This window comes from Numenius arquata, chromosome 3, assembly GCF_964106895.1.
Source record: "Numenius arquata chromosome 3, bNumArq3.hap1.1, whole genome shotgun sequence".
Lineage (NCBI taxonomy): Eukaryota > Metazoa > Chordata > Aves > Charadriiformes > Scolopacidae > Numenius > Numenius arquata.
In genome coordinates, this window is record NC_133578.1 from 8,198,995 (window position 1) to 8,220,740 (window position 21,746).

At 37.7% G+C, this 21,746-nt stretch overlaps 1 protein-coding gene across 1 annotated transcript in view; it reads right to left on the minus strand.

The window, feature by feature from the left end:
* MGAT5 (alpha-1,6-mannosylglycoprotein 6-beta-N-acetylglucosaminyltransferase) overlaps window positions 1-21,746 on the minus strand; it is a 128,264-nt gene that overhangs the window by 44,294 nt on the left and 62,224 nt on the right. The window contains exons 4-9 of the mRNA XM_074145035.1: window positions 17,370-17,446; window positions 15,847-15,936; window positions 4,967-5,038; window positions 3,716-3,877; window positions 1,851-2,020; window positions 815-949 (exon numbers count right to left, since the gene is read on the minus strand). Coding sequence (XP_074001136.1) covers window positions 815-949; window positions 1,851-2,020; window positions 3,716-3,877; window positions 4,967-5,038; window positions 15,847-15,936; window positions 17,370-17,446 — 706 coding nt within the window. The remainder of the gene's footprint in view (window positions 1-814; window positions 950-1,850; window positions 2,021-3,715; window positions 3,878-4,966; window positions 5,039-15,846; window positions 15,937-17,369; window positions 17,447-21,746) is intronic.

A 21,746-nucleotide genomic window follows, 5' to 3' on the forward strand; every position in this document is an offset into this window, starting at 1 on the left:
ACTTTACAGATCATAAAACAGCTAATTCAATTAGGTATAGAAAAATCAAAGTCAGTAATTTGGATTTGGGTTTATTTCATGCTGATACATATTCATACAACACATGGGAGCCTTGCTGATTTAAAGTTATTGACAAAAAGAAATGCGGTTCTAAAACTGCAGACACTAAGGCAGTTGTATAAAGTAATTTCTTGTCACTGCCATCTTCCATTGTTAATGGAAAGACGTTTATAGATTACAGAAGTAACAACAACTACAGTTACCAGATTCATTCTTTAGACCTACCCCTGAAGACAACTCTCTGCCCAGCATCTTAAAGGATGGAGCAGAAAACATTGCATTGTGGTTGTTGGGTAATACAATTAAAATAGATAAATCTCCCTGATCATCAATCCAGTATGGCTACAAACACTGACAAGAAAAACATGCCTTTGGAATTCCAACTAAACAACAGAATCCAATGATCTCTCAGCTCATCTACTAATTTACAGAACAAAGTGTGGGGATGGAGGGAAATATAAAGAAGGGAGGGAAAAAATGGCAAAGATGATGACTCAGCAAGATCATACAATTCATCAAGATTAAAAATGTTTGAATCCAAGAATCCCAAACTTGCTGGGGAGGATAAAGATGGTATGCAACAAATAGGTAATCACCCCTATATTCCTAATAGTGAAAGACAACAGAGAACCGCATTTTTAGTTTTAAATAAATTCAAATTCACATAGATGTACTCACCTCAGTATTTTAACATGTTATTCCACAAAAGCTCTTTAACAAAGCAGTTAAGAGGTCAAATGAGTGTTATACTTACTGGTAATGTACCCATGATGGACCAAGGGTTTTCTTAAACTGAGTGAGTCCCACAATATCAATGTAAATGAGTTCTACAACTTTATCCCCCTGGGTGGGGCAGCCAGATCTGTTACCTACAACTTTCTTCATAATCCTAAACAAAGAAAGAAGGAATATGGAAAAATATTACTTTCTAAATACCTTGAATAGATGTAGTAATTATATGCCAATAACTCCCCTTTCCAAAAAAGCCTTACTCTTACCTTTTCCAAATCAGGAACCAACCATGTGAGAACATTCAAGTGCTAAATATGTTCAGCATTTATTGAAGAACTGTTTATACATCCGTAAAGTGCTAATTTTCACTAAAAACCTCATCTAGTTTAAACAGGAGAGCAATATGTTTGGATATGTTTAAAAATAGTGTGCTTTGAAATTATTTGAAATAATTTCTGACTTCTATTGACATCTTTATATTATAAGAGCTTTCTATAAAACGATGCTGTCATGTTTGTTATAAAAAAATGAAAGCTACAGAAAGTGTATGTGCTCAAGCTTAAAACTGATGTTTTATTCCTAATGCTCAAGTAGTATGGCAAAGCAAGACAAAGATGAGTGAGGCAGAAATTTGACCTAATGTAAGCAATTAACTACATCAAAAGTAATGTGTTTAAAGGATTTAAACCTTCATTTTAAAATGAGATACTGAGTGAAGAATAGCAGGAACTGAAGAAGAGGACATAAAATTAGGCTAGTCTGTAACACTTCCTATTGCAGCTGGTTAAAGTACCTGGAATGTTAAAGAATAAGCTGCTTAGTTTGAATTTTACAACATTCATTTATGAAGTCTCAGGAGCCTGAAGCTACAATGAAAACACATTATCCTTTTCATAGCACATATACTTAGCTCATGAAAATAATCATCGTCTGTTTAGTGAATTATCACTTTCATTTTACGCTTCAAGAAATTATATACTGTTAATAGAAGCTTCAAGAGTTTACAATTCCTTTTTTTTTTTTTATTCCAGTTTCAAAAGTGAAAGTAATCTCCTTACTCCTTGAGCTCTGCCAGTGAAGCTGAAATCCTGATGTCATGGCCCAGTAAGTAGAGAGATGTAATTAAATCACTCCACTGGACTAATTCACCAAGCGGGCCACCGCTAAACGCATTTTCTGCAATCTTGAATCCAGATTCTTTTGTCAAAAGCCCCAGATGAACAAGAATCTGGAAAGCAAAGTTATATGTTAGAGTTAGCGACATTAAACATGCAGCTATTATACCTCACAACATTTTTTTTCTTTCTATTGAACTCCATCTATGGCCAAAAAATCATCCAAAAAAATCAGTACTCCCACCCCAATAATTTAATTTTGCAATGGATAGCTAGAACAGTAATTATAAGAATGTTACTGCATTGTTTTGAACTATTATCTGCCACCAGATCAGAAATTCAACAAACCCCCCAAATCTGCATTATTGACAAAATAATCTGTAATTCTGCACAGAAAGTTGTGGCTCACATTAACATTTTGATTGAATAACCACTTGTGTTCTCATGTAGGATATACTCGCTTATGCAAGACAGTATAGTTAAGGAAGGGTATGCTGTTGTGAAGAAGTCATCATTAATAACTTGGAAAGGCTGCAGAAGGGTAACAGGATGCTTCTGAATCTCTCCTCTCCATTGCCACTGGAGAGAGTTTTCTCTGTAGTTCCTTGAAATCTGTGCTTGCCGTTCTAACGAAGCACAGAAATTGAGTTCCAAACACTTCACTATATTCCTGGACTGTGATATGAGTGTGGGTACATACAGTGTCAAGTATAAAAACTCCCAAACACCAGAAACCTTTTCCCCCTCGCTCTTTACAAAGCAGCAACATTCAAAAAACCATTTTGTTCTAATGTCTTGCAGCTCTCAGAACTGAACGGGAAGTAGTGAAATGAAATCATCATACGTTTTACAGAGCAACCTCAAAGGACTTTTAAAAGCAAAGAATAAGCCCTAGAGCATCCCATCAAAACTGCCTGTACAGGACAGTACCGCTTCTGTTTGTTCTTGAGTTTATGGATTCTCAGTTGTCACATTTCTTTAATAAAACAGGCTAGAGGGCTGCTCGAAAGAGAAGGGTTGGTCCTTGACAGAGGGTGAGCCTACTCAAGGATTTTAGTAGATTTTTAGTATCTGATAGACATTAGAACTGCAACATGGAACCTAGACCTCACGTGAGGACTGAGAATCTCAAGCAAGGAGCTGAGCTGCAGCCAGCCAGGCTGAAGAGAGTGTAGAACCACGACTGTACGTGGCCTGCTGTCACTCAGGACTGGCTCCAGTAAGAACAAGGCAGGAAGGGAAAGCCTTTGTTGTGTTTACAACCTTTGGCTTTATATTAACTAGTTGAGGTAATTAAAAAAAATAATAAAAGTAATCAAATAGAACTTTTCACTTCAAGAATCTCAGTCTTTACATTGAACTCGTTACAGGAGGTCTAAACTGACCCAATCCAAAGCTGTGGCCAACTTTAAGTCTACTCAAATCCAAAACAGAAATATGTCATTTAAAGTCTCAATTTTGGACAAAGATGATGTACAATTGTTGTTTTCTATGACTACGTAAAACAGTCCAGTGTCATGAGCTTGCACTAAATTCACAGTTTCTCCCTTTGGAAATTTCTACATAGTCTCTTTTTTATCCATAATTAAAGAGGTTGAGTCCTGGAAAGTATGTGAAACTATTTGTAAAGCAAATACACATTGTAACAGTAATTTCAAACAGCAAAATACTTCTGGAAAAGAGGGATGTTTATACATGAGCCTTTTAGACATATTTGGTATTTCCACTCTGAAGTTACTTTTGGAAAGGGAAGCTTAAAAGAACCTATATGACTGCAAGTGGCAGGAATAAAAAATGTTTTCGTTTACCTTTTTTCGTTTTCTCTTCTCCAAATTTTGTTTTTCTGCAAGTGATTTAATTGCTTCAATCCAGGTATCAGCCATTCGCCTGATGCGTAACATCATCCACCTGAATTCCTCATGTCGGGACATCATTTTGTAGAGATTATCAAAGTTGATACGGATTTCAGCCTTCAGTTAAAGCATTAAAAAAACACCCAAAACATTAGTTATTCTTCAAATAGTGTAGTCTCCAAAAGTGAAAAATCTTCTCAAATGTGAACTTTGTGCTTTACGCTCCTCATAAAAAAAATAAAGATGCACTTCTAATGCCTAAGTTAAGTTGAGATTTTAGTTCAAATATTTAAGGTATCTTTAAACAGACATTTCTAAGCCACATAAACTACTCTTATTTTTATTAGTAGCATTTGGTAGCCTGAGAATATGTTTGCAATGTTTCACAATGTATTTATTTCCTGCAGTGTAAGATTTGGTTTTGTTCATGTGTTGCAAAATGAGGTTGAAGTATCTCTAAAATACAATATAAGATCAGAACAGTATGCTGCAGATTCATGTATATCATGGATCTTCCAAATACAAGGAAGTCTCCCGTTATACCATTAAAGAAAAAACATTACTACAATATAAATCTTAAAGGAAATATTAATTTTAAAGCTAGACTGATCTAAGAACAATTGGTTTTACAAAATGAGATGGCCTATATCTAAATTATGTAAGCAATGCTCATATAAAGTCCAGCAATTATCTGAAAATACCTAAAACATAATTAGGATGTAACAATTTTGAAACAACTCTGCATGCTGTAGAGTTTTTAAAGGAAAAAAAGTTAGGAGTAATCAAAACGTTACTACAAAACTGAAGTGTATATAATCCTCTTCCATTAAGGCATTTTTATATATAAGGCCCAGATTTATGGGACAGTAAAAAGGACACTTTCACATATAGTCACTTAACGCTGGTGAACAGTCTATGGATTTGTAATTTTTCTCAGTATTTGCATACAATATTTCATAAATTTAAACAGAAAAATGTTTTAAATGGAAATCTACCACCAGGACTGCAGCGCAATACAATGACTGGAGAAAATACATGATGAGCTACATATATACAGTCAAGGATGTTCCCCTTCAGTGTTGAGGGGCTGAGAAATAAAAATGGCAAATTTTAGTCTGATTAGCATTTATATGGCACAGGATCTCAGGATCTTTTGCATGAATCCCAATTACTGAATGATTTCTCATGTTTTAATGTTATACTTACCGCTGTTTTTTCATCAGTTTCTTCATGAGGATTTTTTGCTCTCCAAGGTAAACGAGGACACCAATTTTCAACCTGTAAAACAATCACACGAAAATCAAACATTCTGTTCTAATCTCAGCTGGTCTACCAAACTCTCTTACTGCCTTTATATTACACCTTTCTATGGCTTAAATGAGGCACCAGCTGATGAGTAAGTCGCTGCAAGGTAAAATTGCTTTTTGCAAGAAAAGCTTAAGAAGACTTTTTGCAATTCAATACCATTTTAACCTTGCAAATTTGCAACCAAAAGTGGCATTTAGATATTCATTCATGATAATGAATACAGGAGATAAAACCCTTCCAAGTCAGAGGTCAGCTGTTGAATGCTCTAAATACTGTTTCTCTGAGCAGTTCCTAAATGTTTTCAAAAAGCAGTAAGTTTTCTTCTGCTTCTAGACCTTAAAAAAATACATATTTTGAAACATTTCCCATCTCCCTAGAGTATCTTTACAAAAAGGCAAAGCCTGATAATACCCAAGGATCAAAGCTCTACCTTGTAGCAATCTAGACAAGAAGTTGACAGAAGAATAAAACCAAACCCATCCTATTTGAAGGGTATAAGTAACATAAATATAACATAACTAAAAACATCCACAAGTACTAATAGCTGTAGTTCTTAGAGAAACATGATCAGTGCAAATGCAATACTTTTACTGCTGTCTACTAGAAAAAAGAAAAAATACAACAGCCAGTAGTAAGGGAAGAAGGAGCAAACGGATGCACATCACTGAAAGCTCCTGTGCTCTCCCTGGGGATCTTGCTTGTCCTGCAGAATCTTTATTATTCATGTGCCTTAAGAAATTGCTTTGGGGAAAAAGGAATCTCACTGTTGGAGGCAAACCCATGTAAACAGAAACATAACTGTACTGTGAAAAGGGAGAAAAGCAAAAATTTATAAGCCAGTTAAGCTGCCCCATCACTATTGATGAAGTTCACAACTCCCAGAGAACTGGAAGTCAGAGTTGCTCTTACGGTTCCTCCAGTCACAGATCCGTCAAAACACAATTTTAGCTTAATCATGCTGCAGTAAGCCTGAAGCATTAGAGATTAAAAGCTTAAGATCATACCAAATGATTGCCTAGAAGACCAATCACATGAAAATAAATTAATAGACATCATAACCTCAATAAAGAGAAGAAATGTATCAAGCTTAGGTTCCTCAGACAGATTATATGAAAGCATTAATTTGAATGCTTATGACTTAATCAACTCAACATATTTAATACAACACTTGAAAGCAGTGACTTCATCAACCTGGTTTGAAAACAGTGGTCTCCGACTCTGGAAACATTCTAGAAATTGGAGCAATTAGCAACCCTAACATTTACAAATATAAGTTGTGGAAACACTGGTAGAAAAGAGTTGCAAGCTCCATATTACAAACCATGAAGAAACTTTTTTTTTTTTTTTAATAGTACAAATAATTTTGAATTATTCCTAGCATTAAAACTGATCTAAATTAAGATATGACATTTCAAGGACTACTGTACGTGTCCCTTTTCTGGCTTCATGTATTTCACAATGCACCACCACGCATCCTAAAGGAATTGAAAATTTTTCAGAGCCGCAAAGGACAACCAGCTTCATGCCTCACTGACTGAAAAACAAATATAGATCTTTTCTGCTTTTAGAAATATTCCTTCTAGTCTAAATTAAATTACAGTAATTCTAATCACAAATAAACAGCTAGGGAATAGACTCAAATGAATATCAGTGTACTCAGAGGGCACAGCACTCATTTTTCATTATTGATATTCACTCAATCCCTCTTTTTATTGGGAAGACCAACTGAACTCACCGGAGAACTTTTAAATGGATACTCTTCAAAGTATGCCAGTTGTGTGGTTATTTTCACGATCGATAAATGCACTGGGAAGAACGCATAGGCATTCTCTTATAGAAAAAGGAAGAAATTGTGTTTATTTTTATAAGCCAACAGCTCACAAAGAGCTGTTAGATGAGAGGGATAATAATTAACAAGAGCACCAAGAAAGCGAAGATGAAGCAAATGAGTCAGACATACCATGGGAAGGGGAAAGAAGAGAAAAACCTTATTAAGTTAACGTATTGACACAAGGGAAAGTGGGGATCAAGAGGCAAAATATTGACTGACAAACCAGCCAAACTAGGATTACTTTAATAGTGAATTTCAGGTATTCTTGGGCAAAAAGATCAGGGGTATACATACCCCTAAGATGGACACAATAGGATAGCAAAACCAGCCAAAACGCCAGTACAAATTGATGCTCAGGTCATGAGATAATTTTGCAGATAATTAAAGAATCAAGTAGAATTAATAAGTCATGGTTCCAAGAGAAATTGAGAGGAAGATCAGAATATGATTAGAGTGATGGCAGAGGGCAGAACACGCAAACACTTAACACATACCAAAAGACACTTTTAGATCATACTTGATATTGTTGGGTAGATATAGAGCGAAGAAAGCAAGAAGCGAAAAACTAGAGCAGGGAAGTCTACACAAGTCATAACATATGTATTGAGAGGTGCCCAGTAGTCAAGAAATACCACACTTCAAACAAAAACAAGGTTTTTGGAGGGAAAAAAGATATTTCTCTCCATCTCCGATTCCTGCTCCTCTGTTGAGTAACGGATGATCAACATCTATCTGCGCTTTGGTGAAGGAAAGAGGGGGTTCAACCTACACAACTACACTAAATAGCCAAGGCTTGAGAAACAGCTTTTGTAGAACTATTGGAAAAGGAAACAAGAGCACTGGCTTCTACTACAGAATTAAAAAGCCTGCTACAGAATTAAAAACCATTAAGGTTTGATGGTACTTATACAAGATATCTAGCAGGCTGCTAAGTTTTATTGCTGCTCTCCTCAAAAAACACAGCAACTGTATTTTTATATGTGTTTCAAGTAAAAAGCTTCCAGTTAACTGTGTTTTTGCATTGCACGATGTACAATTAAGGTCTCTAGCAGTACAAAGCCTCAGGAAAGACTCCTTAAAAATCCTGTAAAGAAACAGCACTCAATAATTTGTGTCAGAATTAAAAGCAGTTTGCACTAACCCAGATGAGTAGCAAAATGAACTTTATATTCCTCTCTATTGAGCCCCATGTAACGATACACAGTAGTGCAGAATACATGCTACTTCTGTTGCAATTCATTTAATTAACCATACCGTTGGCCTTTTTCAAGACAACCACTTTCTGCTCTTTCATGACTTGGCCTTCCTCTCTTGCCCAGTGCACCAGAATTCAATTCAAACCAAGCACTTAAGCACTCCGTGAGGAGAACATGCAATCTCTCAGCCTTAAGCCTAGGAACTACTTCTATTTACAGTTTTTGACAGGACCTACAGTTTCATGAGAGCTTCAGATGACCTAGAATGTGGGCGGGTGGTTTTTTTTGTTTGTTTGTTTTTTAAAGAACTAAGCATTGCCACTTCAGCTAATCACTTCAGGGTTTCTCACACAGAACACCACAAGGATGCCTATAACTAAATATAAAACTTAAGTGGTGAAATAATTTTCTTGGTTGCCTTGCATAACCCAAATATGGTCCACAACAGCAACTCTAGTTGTACTCATCATTTCTGAACAAGTCCTGCAGCTGTTCTTCTCAGATTCAGACTACTAACCACTGCCATCAGAACTTTGAAAACAAAGGTGGGTGCTATAGTTATTGAAAAATGCAGGAGGATGCTCATGAAATGATCTTTTTCCAAGCAAATACCACTGAGAACTTAATCCATTTTTCTCAGACTTATTGATGTGAGATAAGGACAAGCCAGGTTTTATTTCAGTGAGTACTAACTTCCAGCCATAGATGTGGGAGAAAGAAAGGTAACGAGTGTCTAAAACTGCTCAGATTGACTTGAGTGGAGGCCTTCAACCTCCTTCATCTTGTGTCACAAGTAAGCACGAACAGTGAACAGTCAGTCTGTGGAAACACCTGGTGCCTGGAACTTGCTCTTCTCCCCTTGCTCCCAAATTGCCTAAAGAAAGCCTAACAGCTTTCATTGAAACTACCAGGGACAAGACAGAGATAGGACAGGGAATGTCAGAAGAATGAGTTACTTTGTTTTGCAACACATTTTCTGGAAGATCCCAATACAGAACAGGGTGACAGGGGAGCAAGGGTCAAAAAACCTGCTTAGGTTGATAACTCATAACAAAAAAAAGTTGCAGAAAATGCAACAGCATCAAAGTGTAACTTGTCCTGGGCTGGGAATATTTGTGATTAAATAACATGTACAATGGGAAAAAAAAGGATGTGCGTGTATACATGTACATATACGATAGCGAACAGGAAGATGATACAGCACATGCTAAGGCTGCAGTATGCAGTTACAAATCTGCTACAGTTCCATGCATTCGTACCTTTTCTCTGTCATTGGCAATGATGACAGAAAGGACTATGGTAACACTAAAGTGGGTCCAGATGAAACCTCCATCAGAAATAAAAAAGTACTTCAGCTTTGTACTTGTTTAGGTACAGAATACCCACATGCAACAAGCCCCAAGTTTCATCAAGGGGAAGGAGGGCAGTGGTGTTCGTTTGTATGCTGATCTTCAAATTCTTTACGTATTTCATTTGATCATTTAAGACAAAACACAGAAGTTGTCTTCAAAGAAGGAACCAGGACCCCCTCTTCCCCCTTTTCAGGACAACCTTCCTCTTGCTAGGTTAGCATCACTTCTTTGTCTAGCTTATTCTCTCCATAGCAATAGTTACACTGTCATACACATGATTTGAGAGGAAGGATGTGATATCAGGCTACAGATTAGTAGTTGAAGATTGTTGGGAAGCACAACTATGGATTTGAAGACCGACCATTTTTTGGATGAGTGATATAAATGCTATTATTCAGCACACGCTATATTTATCTTTGCACCATCATATATTTTTGAATAACGGCAGCTGTGCTTCCTGTATCTGTTGTTGAATTGATGTAGACAACGCTGTCTAGAGTTTATGTAGCTACCTCCGTAAGGTTATGCTACATGATAGTTTAGAAGTTCAAAATCTAAGTGCTACATGATTCCAGATATTAGTGAAAAGTTAGCGTTCCAAACTGCTTTGGGTTTTGAATGCCTAGATTCTGCTTAAACTGAACTCAAGAATTCTCTAGTCCCATATCATAGACAGTCCACTCTCACAGTGACTTTATCTTTACATAGCTTACTGATAAGTGAGTTAATAAAAAAAAAAAAAATCCCACCCAAACAAACCTAAGAAATTAGAAGAGTATGTTTTATAGAAGCTTTGCAGGTATCTGTTCCAGTAACTCTTCCTCGGAAGCAGACTGAATCTGAAGGGAAGGGAAGATTGCAACACTTGTCCCTATCACAGAGCAAGTACTTCAAGCACAGCTGTAAGAACCTGGCAAACATCTGTAGCACCAGGGTAGTCTGAGCATCCTTCAAACTGAATGAAAGTATACTCTGCCAGCAGCTCACCACATCCAAAATTTCAGGAAGTCCTTTATGTTTTTAAAGAGTTACAGTGGGAGTTTAATAAAGCAGAAGCTGAAGGGTACTCTCTCTAAACACCTGGGTTAATCTTCATTTTGGATTCTTCTGAAGGGCACGTGCATGCCATCTACAGGGAAACTAAAATGACTTTGCATGTCAGGTGAACAGCATCATTGCTCAGTGCACTTCTATCTGTGGTGAAGTGCTGATGTCAGGTCAGGCCAGACTGGGAAAGGAAAAAAAAAAAAGCAGTGCTGCAAATTGGGTGAAAGAAGGTGCATCTTTAAATTTATTAGGCAGTATGAAGGCAGGCAGAGAAGAGAACTCATAATGTTCACTTTGAAAATCCATTTGAGAATTTGATGTGAAAGAACTGCTCCCACTGGGAAGGTGACTTTCTCAACTCCTCTAGAAGCTGTAATACCTATATTTCCTTTAGCATTTCCTCAGTGATAGGTAGTAATTTTGAAGGTGCTACAAAATCTGCAGCGTGCAAGATGACTGCCTGCCTGTTCAGTGAAATGGAGGAGTGTTTCCAAAGGCAACTTCAAACATTAGGTGTTTGGTACCCGCAGTCCCAGTGACACTGCAACACGAAATTTTATACATAACCATCAATCAACAAACGGTGTCTTATCTAACTTCAGTAACGTGCACTAAATTTGATTCCTCTCTTACACTGGCATCTATGCCTTTTCCAACAAGATAGAAGAAGACCAATCCCAGTTTAAAGTGACAGAAGTAGAAAAGATATCTGAGCCCAAATTGCCCAAATCCAGGGCAATACACTAATGGATGATGTGGGGACAAAGTGCTGATGCTCATTAGCATTTAAATTCCTTAGGAACACATGTAACATGACTAAATGAGTTCAAGCTTTCGCTGTTTTACATTTCAGACAACAATACTATTTTTTGTCAATTTTCTGAGTAATTGCATAGAATTGAAAGAAGCTGGTTTGACATTACATTACAGTGAAGAAATGAAAATCATGCAGTTGCCTCAGTGTCAGAAATTCGCTTACACATGCAGCACAAGTTGTGGAAAGGGGACTTCCACATAGACATGAGCAAATTGCAGTAAACCAGCAAAACCACAAGGATTTGGGGAACTTATATAATTTTGATTCCCAGGTGTTTTCACTAAATGTGCCTCAGGCTATAGCTTGCATTCTGGAAACAAACCCACATTCAAAATCACCTTCAGTTGGTATTTTTCTGCTTTATCCCTCCAAAAAAAAAAAAAAAAAAAAGTAAAAGTATAAAGAAAAATACTCCTGCAACCAAACCATGCATTCTGTTTCCATAAGTCTGAAGGACTGAAAACAAGAATTCTCTCTAGTGGTACACTAGAACATATGCAAAAGCTACAGAAGGCTCAAAGACTGGTGTTCAAACCAGTTCTAGTCTTTCAACTCATCGACAGGACGAGGGGTAATGGCTTCAAACTAGAAGAGGGTGGATTTAGATTAGATATTAAGAAGAAACTCTTTAGTGTGAGGGTGGTGAGGCACTGGAACAGGTTGCCCAGAGAAGTTGTGGATGCCCCATCCCTGGAGGTGTTCAAGGCCAGGCTGGATGGGGCTTTGAGCAACCTGCTCTAGTGGGAGGTGTCCCTGCCCATGGCAGGGGGGTTGGAACTCAATGATCTTTAAGGTCCGTTCCAACTCTAACCATTCCATGATTCTTTTGAAAGAAGCGTTGGGTCCACTTCCAAGATGGGTACCAAAAATTACACTTCCACCTGAAGGGCAAGCTGGAGATGCAAAGCCCGGGATGTGAATGAGACCTGCTCAGCTTGAGCAGGTAAGTGTCAGTGTAATGACTCCTGGGTGGTGGTAGCTTGCATCACAGCTACTGGCTGACCAGGAGTCATAGCAGCAGTCCCACTCCTGTGCGGCAGGCAGTCCTCTCAGAGAAAGCACATATCTAGATAAAGAAAAGGAGCGATAAGACCCCTCCACTGGTGGTTTTTTTTTTTTTTGTTAAGCTGGGAAACTGTGTGAAAAATTCATTTTCTAGAAGATATTTTTAAAAACTTCATTCTTCAGCTGCAAACTGACATTTTGCAGTGAAATATATTTTGGTACTGTCTAGAAATTAATTTTTTCACATTTCTCCCCAGAGGCAATGCCATCCGTGAAAATTATAACTGTGCCAGTGACATTAAAAGTGTTAAACAACTGACTTTTTCATAACTAAATGCTAAGTTTAAAAGGGAGTAACTCTTCTCAACAGGCAAGTTTGTATCATGGATAAAAAGAAACAAGTCCCAGCTATCCATAAGCCTTAGAGTTAGCTTAACTTGCTTTTCAATTTTTGCTACCCCTGTCTTGCTCTGTAATTCAAGAGAATGTAAATCTGGTTTTGCTATTCAGGCTATTTGTGTCTCCTCCAGTCTTCAAAGGCACAATTAGTGTTCTCCAGACTGCACAGTTGCATATCATCCACCAGAAGCGATCCAGTGCCTGCAGCAAAACAGCAAGACAGAAGTGCAAAAATTCTTGCAGCTTTCTCTGCAAGTCTGTACAGGGGATGGCTTTCAACAACAAAAAAAGCAAACATAAACCTGAATGTGCTGGATTGATTCTTGCTTTCCTTCTGCTGCCACACTCACTCCCTTTCTGCTCAAGCGGCCAAGACACAAGCAGAGAAGTGGAGAAGAGCTGTTGAGGCAGCTGTGCCTGTGACCCTGCAGGAGTCCCATCCAAAGTGAACCAGAGGAGGCAGAACTGCTAATACTCACACTTGTGCAGGCTCTTCAAAAGAGAAGAGTTGGGGCAGCCTGGATTTTTTTCTATTTTATTTCTGTTTTGCAGATGCACATGGTGGAAACGTAACAAGGGTGCATGACAGATACCCAAAGACTGGGGTTTATCTCAAGCTTTGTTTCTAAACCTTTGCATAAATTGTAGGCGAGTACTTTGTGTCTCTGTGGTTCCGACCCATATTACTCACCAAAACGTAGTATTTCGGGCTCCTTTGTTTACAAGTTTAAAATTGTATTAGAAAGAGTGCTAGGTGAGTGTAACAGAATCCCCTAACTGAACTGCTTCAGAAGAAAAATCAGATGCTAAAAGAGTATGAAAGAGCACAGGCGCTTGTCACACTAGATTGCAGAGGTGATTTTAGGGGCAAAAGTAGACATATGCGTATTTGATGCATATTCTGTCTTTTCAAGCTGAGGTTGTGCATAATTTGATGCGTATAATGCCTTTTCATGCAGAGCATGTGTAAACAGCCATCTTACTCCTATATTGTAACCTTAAAGTAAAAAAAAAAATAAAATCCTAACAGTAATATCCTTCCAGTACCCTAATGCATTTTAATATTTTAAATCAGCAGTTTTGACTTGAGAGCTCTGTGGACACATTTATCATTCAGCTACACAACCATACTATAAACTGTCAACTCTTCATCACTGTCCACTTTGACAAATTACTCTCACAACAGCATTTCCAAGTTATCCTCAGCAGCCAACACACCTCATAAATCCACATCATTGTAGTGTTATTAGAATTTCATTTCATGCTTGCATTTGCAAACATTTAAGCTTTCAACCTCTGCTGCCGGGCATTAATCATGGAATTAATCATAGGATTAAGAACGCCAAATTTAAACTCAAGGTTAATAACACACTCATCCGATATGAGTTTTACATTCAGTCATGGGAAAGCACTTAAAAAAAAAAAGTACAAGACCTTTGTCTGAAGTTAGCAAATACACACATAAACTAATTGTACTGTTGTTCTATCATATAATGAGAAGTTGTCCAAATTCAATATTGTTGTTTAAAGAAAAATTTCAAAGTCCTAGATCCTTGGAAAAACAACCACTTGGCCTCTGTAAATCTGCTTGCCTTTTGCCTTGAGGATGAGCTGAAAGATCAATTATCAAAAAACTAACAGCAACAACTGATTTTTCAAAACTGATAATCAGAGAAGATTGTTACAGAAAATACTGTGATTTAACAGAATTACAAAATAATAAATATTATTTAATAATATTAGATTCTCACATTCCATTGACATGTATCTTCATTTTTAAGATATATCTGCATTAAAACATGAAGCACCTGCTGGTTGACAGAATACTATATACATGTACAAATTTAACTCCACCGATGCTAAAACATAACCTTTTAGTAGAAACTTAGATCAGCTTAAGATGATTATGAAACCATGTCTCTAGTTTCTATGATAAATAACAGGATAAATAATATAGTCGTCCTGTATCTTTTCCTTCCCCAGCTTTATAGCCTATAAATAAATCAACACTTGGTACTAGCAATGGAATGAGTCAAATTTGTGATTCAACCCAGCCTTCTTTATTTGTTCAGATACGTGTTTTGGATACGCATTTAACTATTATTATTGCTGCTTCAAGCAATGCCCCCAAAAGTTCAATGACAGTCAACTGAGTAAATTAACAGAAACTGCTTTCATTACAACTAAGCTACTTATATAACAGATTTATAGTTTTAATCTCAGGTACGTAATTTAAAAACCGAGTTCCATCCCCTGAATCCTGCAGTAACTAGAAAATTAATATTAGTTTGCAATTCTGCAGCCACATTGGCTCTTGTAGTTCTATCCAAGCAGAAAGCCACTAGATATCAATACCACTTCCAAGATGAGTTGCTCTAAGTTATCAAAACTTTACTAATAAGAAAGGTCAAGTGATCAAATACACCTGACTGCTTCCGGCGCACACACTACAAGCCAGTAACAGAGCTCATAATAACTGATTGACAAAATTCATCCTTGGAAAACAGGTGTTACTCAGGAAATAGGAAGGCCATACAAAAGCCACCAGGGCAAGCACCTTACTCATCCGTGTACAAAGCTGGGCCTTTGGTTCTGATAGGTACCATAAGATTTAGACAATTTATTTGCAACTCAACGTGAAAGTCATGGTTTTGAGTGGAGTTATTTTTTTTTCCTGTCAACAGATTCTGCAATTCATGAACAGTCTCCAAGCAGGAAGCAGCCATGCTGCTTAGGAGGATGTACCATCTAGTTCCGCTTCCCCAATGTTACATTCCTAAAATGCCTCCCTATTACTACCTCAGGAGCTACATGGAAAGCAACAAGAAAAGTGTTCAGAGGCAAGGATCTATGACTGTGATACTTCAATTTAACATGATACCTAGCGTGGACTCCCTGGAGAGTTGCTGCTTACATCACTTCAATTATAAACAGAATTCTCCAGGATAGAAACCCCTGGAAGACTTACAGATAATAGCAACACACTTCATAATGATTTTGTTTTAATCACTTTTACTTACTTGTAGATTTTTTCTGAAGTTATGAATTTTTCTGAGAAAAGTTTACAAACAGTTACCAAAAATATGTAGGCACTATGATGTTCCCCTTCCGCAGAGTACAAGATTACTGACCTCACTGAGGTAAATAAAAAAGGAGCATGTGGACCCATCTACACCGTAACTTGCATAACAGGGATCCGATCGCCACATATCTTTCATCCACTGTAACAGAACAAAACGACAGTCTGTTAGGTTTAAGTACCACGCAATATCTCTATACTATTTCACACTGAACTCAGGAATAACAGGGAAAGCTGCAAGCGACTGTATCCAACCAGATAAAAATCACAAATAACAAAAAGAGGAATTTTATTAATATTTTGCAGCACACCGCATCTCTGCATTCAGCTGCGTTGGAGAAGTAACCGCATACCAGCCGCGAGCACAGTTTATACAAACTGGGAGCCAGGCAAGCAGAGACAAATATCAAAAGGGGAATATAATCAGGATGCAGCCATTCGGGTGTGGTTGGAGCTGACTGCATTGCCCCCCCCGCCCCGTGTGACACTTGCGCTGGAATTTAACAGATCATTTCAGTTACCAAGATTGAAATCTGCTCGATTCTGCCAAGAATCTGCCATTTCTGCAGAAGTAATTAATTTAAATTCATATTTTAATATTCAAATAATGTATTACATATTCACTATGCAGCCAGTTTGTCAAAACGGATCAAAACAGACATGAGATTTAAAATTTACAGATTTTTTTTTTAATACTATTATCTAAGAATTTTATTTAGAGAAAAAAGTCAACATAGCTTCACATATACTTTGGTAGTTATTTGTTTTCATTTTCATAAAGACATTGCAACACTTGGTAATGATATTTAAGTGGCCAGCAATTTTACTTTTGTCCTCCACTATTAAAACAGTATCCTTACATTTGAAATGTATCTTGGGGGGAAAAAACCCCAATAATCTCCCATCTCTTCAAGTTTGTTGGGGTTTTTCTTTGTTTTGCAGGCTTTCCAACCAAAGTCTGATGGCTTTCAATATTTGGCCTTTCCAACTGCATTATTAGTAAAATACAGGATTTATGTGGAATCAGTTGTGACCCCCCAAATCTCTGGTTGCACACTTAGGGCAGTGCCTGGCTCGTGAGCAGAAGAGGCAGAAAAGGCTTTTAAGAGAAAAGGGGAAGGAAGGAACTGGACAAAGTTTCTCGCAAAGAGGGGAAAGAAGTGGAAACAAATGTCTTGCTGAGACAGAGAAAGGGCTGGGGTGAGGTACACCCAGAATCCCGGTCCTGGGGTAGGGGAACACCAAATGATTCATAATGGGGAAGAAAACAGGGCTTTTCAAAAAGGAGAAGAAAGTTTCTGAATAACAAGACAGCATTAAAGTAATAAGGCATTTTATTAAATAACGTGGCATTTTAATATAATATGCCATTTTATTCCTGTCTGAATAGGAGACTACTTTATTTCTTTTCAGCAGTAGTATTAAAGGCAATGCTATACTGACAGATACTCCTAAACATCCTCTTTTTGACCCAGTTGTTCTTGTTTTACGCCATTGTCTGAGTAGTGACCTTTTGCAACACACGTTCATGTTTAATAGAACACACAGAATAAGATTAAAACCAGTTCATTTTACCTTTATTTTCCCTTCACAGTGAGGAAAACCATCCATAGGAGGCAATTCACACTGTTCTTGGGCTCCATTTATGAGATCTAAAGAGAAACACAGACCGTAAGTGAATTTCATTTTACAGTTCTGACAGATAGCCTAATGAATCCTTCCTTTTATTTTCATGAATCCACAATCCAGCCCGACTGAAGAGCCCTACTGTGTAATATTTGTTATAACATTAAAACTCAGTGTGCTCTTTTTTGACTATAGAAGAAAATGGCTGCATAGATTTCAACTCTGACTTGCAGTAAAAGCGCTGAATTACAAAAACTGGTCTATGAAGACTGAACCCAATCCATACTGAGAATAATAAAAAGCAAAATATCTTCCTAACTGAAGTGTGCTTAAAACTACTAAATTCCAAGAATTTGTTTACGATTGTCAAACATTTGTAAGATGCATATTGCTCTTAAACATAAAAACTAGTTTTTCGAGTTCTGTTATCACTTCGTGAAATACTCATGATTTGCAAGTTGGCATCAGATATATGACCCAATTAATAAATGTTGCAATATGATCTAAACCTATGACTGAGTAGCACTACATCACATCTCACAAGAAAAATTTCCTATGGTCTCCCAAGAATTTATTTTTCTTTTTGCCTATTTTAAAATTTTATCATTCTAGATTTTTGCAACACATTAAAGAGTGTAATGCAGAGCAACACTTCTAGCCCATGAGCCAAAGAAAAAGGAGCAGTTTTGAAGGGCATTACCACATCAACTCCAGGACGGGACTTTCTTCTAAGAACTTAGAAGAACCCTCTAATGCAGGCCTTTAAGGCAAGAAAAATTATTAACGCGGTGGAGAGTTCCTTGCCAAAGGCAGCAGAGGATAAGGTTTTCAATTTAGGTAGTTCATCCCAGAGTTATCTAAATTATACCTGCATCATTTCTGGCTTTTCCCACGGGCAAGAATCAAGATCATTAAAGCCAGTCATCCATCAGCCTAGGAACACTTCAAGCTATGGCAGTTACAGTGCACAACTTCTCCCAGAATATGCTAATTAGAGATCTCAAAAAAAAAAAAAAAAAAAAAAAAGAGGCTGCAGCATTAGAATAGAGACAAGTATCCAAGATCAGTGGATAAAAGTTAGAATGTTGTATTATACACAAAAAACACCTCCTGATTTATATGAATATTTTCCATGTTTTTGCAAATAGTTTCTTTTAAAGATAAAACACGAAATGTGAGTGAAGCGTTGCAAAATGGAGCTGATGAGGAAAGAAGAGTTATGCCAGGAAGGAGACACTTATTTGGCAGTCTCTGCAGCAGCAATAATTTGACAAACTGAGCTGTACTGCCAGTGACAATAACACAGAAGCAAAGTAGTTCTTAAGATGACTTTGTAATTTCAAATCAATAAGCACTTTCAAAATATTCTCCCTTATCTTCTTATCCTTATAGGATTCTTGCAGACTAGACTAGTGACATCTACGGCTCTGATTTCTGCTCCAAGTAAGAACATACAGAGCAGGCATAGAGACATCAACAACTTAAACGTATTTCCTAAATTCAGTCAGTACAGCTAGATAACAACGGGACCTTTTGCTTTATTACAGTTCAGGAATCAGACCTTCCACTTGAATCACAGAGAAATGTGTGATCTCAGTGCTTGAGATCAAACAGTAACAAACTTACCTTAAATCAAAAAGAGGCATGGTTAAAATGATGGCAATTTTCAGTAATCAATACAATGCCACTAGAAGAGCTGTACAGTCTAGACTGTGGGCTTTTTTGATTTTTTTTTTTTTTTGACAAATTCATAAGCCTGAATACAAAATAAGTACAGAGCTTTCCATAAGGCATGTCAAATTCAGATCTTCCCAAAACATAAAAGACATCTAAAATCTAGGTTTTAACATCAGAGATGCAGTTCAACCACAGGGAAAGTTCAACTTTCAACATCCTACAGAACTTAGGGGTGAAAATTCTGAATGTCTAGGCAATTCCATTCAAACAAACAAGTTTTCCTATCAATTTCAGCTGCATTTGGACGTTACACTTGCCATGCTCAAAGGTTTTTTTTGCCTCCCTCCTACAGCTACTATTCATAGAACCAAGTAACTGTAATTAGCAATTTTCAGAGAGGTAAAAGATGATTATTAAACCCTTAAAGAGAAGGTATTTTTAATGGTATTCAACATGCATTTCCACATATCTTTTCCACTGCAACAGTGCTCTTTTAAGGGGTATCCTCCTCAGCCACTACCCACCCTTCACCATGCCAGCACTACCTTTCACTTGAGTTTTTATTGGATCGCTGATATGTTTAAAATAGTTCTTGCCCAAAAGTATTACTTTAAACCAGAAACAATTTTTGGATTAGCGCTGCAGAGGAAGCAAAGCAGAGGTGGGAATGACAATGACAGTTCCCAAGGGGTTGCAGCTGCAGGACGTGCCGATGGCAAAGCCCAGCAAGGTCACTTAAGGAACCATAAATACAGCCTTTGCAGTGCTGACTCTGGGCCAAACGATCCTTCTCTGCAAGGTGGTCATTCGTCCTTAGACTTATTGTTGTTCCATCAGCTCCTTACTTGTCAAAAGTAGAAAAGTACTCAAAACTGCTCTTCTGCCCTTTCTGTTGGTTGGAAGTATAGCTTGCCAACATGAAGGATTCATGAACTTTGTCTTCTACCTCAAGCTGACTATGCTATCATATGACTGCCTTCCAGCTCAGAGGGTTAGTCAAGTGAACCCTCTCTTCTTCTGGAGTCCCTTTAAGTTCAAGGTAATACATAAACACAAGCTATAATTCTTTATTTTACAGCATAAACATCTAGTGTGCCAAGTTTCTCACTTATATCATATTGCATTTTAATGGTATCTTGTGATCTGTCAAAGAGAGGAAGGATAGAGAAAAAACCCACATAATACAGAGAATGGCCTCATTTTCGGTAGACACACCACAGTAGTCTAGATACCTGTTTGCTTTTGGCATGTGTAAACATATTTTCTGCATGCAAGTGTGTTTGTGTGGATGGGCAGTGATCTTTGCTACTGTTCATTTGTTCAAAAGGTTTTACAGGATCCCTTGCAAGAATAAAAACTGTCTTCTTACAACAGTCACATAATGCACCCACCATACACTTCGACAGCTCAGCTCAGCTGTGGCAATACTACATCCAGATACTTCCCAAGCAGAAAGCCAACTCTGCCAGCGCTCCTTGTTCCTGCCCGTTCCAAGAAGTAAAAAGCAAGAGCCAGACATTTTTGTCAGCATAAGCTGTGGATTTTCTCAGGCTTCTGGTCTCCCCTGGGGACAGCTGCACTAGGGTTTTTCCAGAGCAGTCCCGCTCTTGCTCTTCCACTGAGATGATTTACATACAAAGAGCATACAGATCTCCCCAGGATAATCTGTGTGTATAGAGAACACAGAACACTAATACCCACCTTTATCACCCCTTACCATGTTAAAATGCTTGAAGAAGCATTAATGCTTCTAGTAGCATTTCCAAGAGTACCTGACATCTTTCCCCCTCCTTGCCAGCAACAGTAAATGCTCCTAGTTTTCACCTTCCTCAAAAATAACACCTTTTTTCCACCATTACAGACTGAAGATGCTTCACATGCCCACTAGCTTCCCACTCAGCCCTACCATGGATCTATCCCAAACACCTACACCAACTTCTACTTGCTTCATTCACAGCTACTAATCAGTTAATAGCATAGTGAAGGCAGTTCTATAAAGCTTAAATATAAACCAGCCCATGAAACAATTTACATAAAGCATTATCCAGAGCAGAACAAAACGTAGCAATATATGCACACAAGATGGAATGAAGGTGAAAGAACAGGAGAAGCAATACAGAGCAGCAACTCTGTTCCATCCGAGTGCTCCCTAGACAAGCCACCTTTCCTTCATGCCTGCAAACAGGAACTGGCTGATGTAATCATACTGGAAACACCTTGACATCAAGAAGAGTTGTCCAAAGCAACACATCACCTGCAGAAATGGGCAAGTTTTGAACATACTTGTTTCCACTCATAAGCCTGAGAATTGATGCAAAAGTCTGAATTCACTTAGGAATAATTTTGATGGTTCCCGTCAATTACTGCTTGAGCTGAAGCCGTACCCTTTCTTCTTGGCCATAGCCAGTGTGAGTTCTAGGTTGAGAAACATCCCTCCCAACTTTTTTCTTCCTTAATAATCACAACCTGTATGAAAAAATACACTTTGGCTCCTCTAACTAGGCATGGAAGGTGTGCTGGAGTTTGTTGGTAACAGCTAGTGCCTGTGGGCAACAAAAAGGCTCCTTTCCCTACCCTTACTAAACTAGCTGTTCTGAACTATTGTTACAAACATAGGAAACAGCCTTGTAAAATATCTAAAGTCAAGGA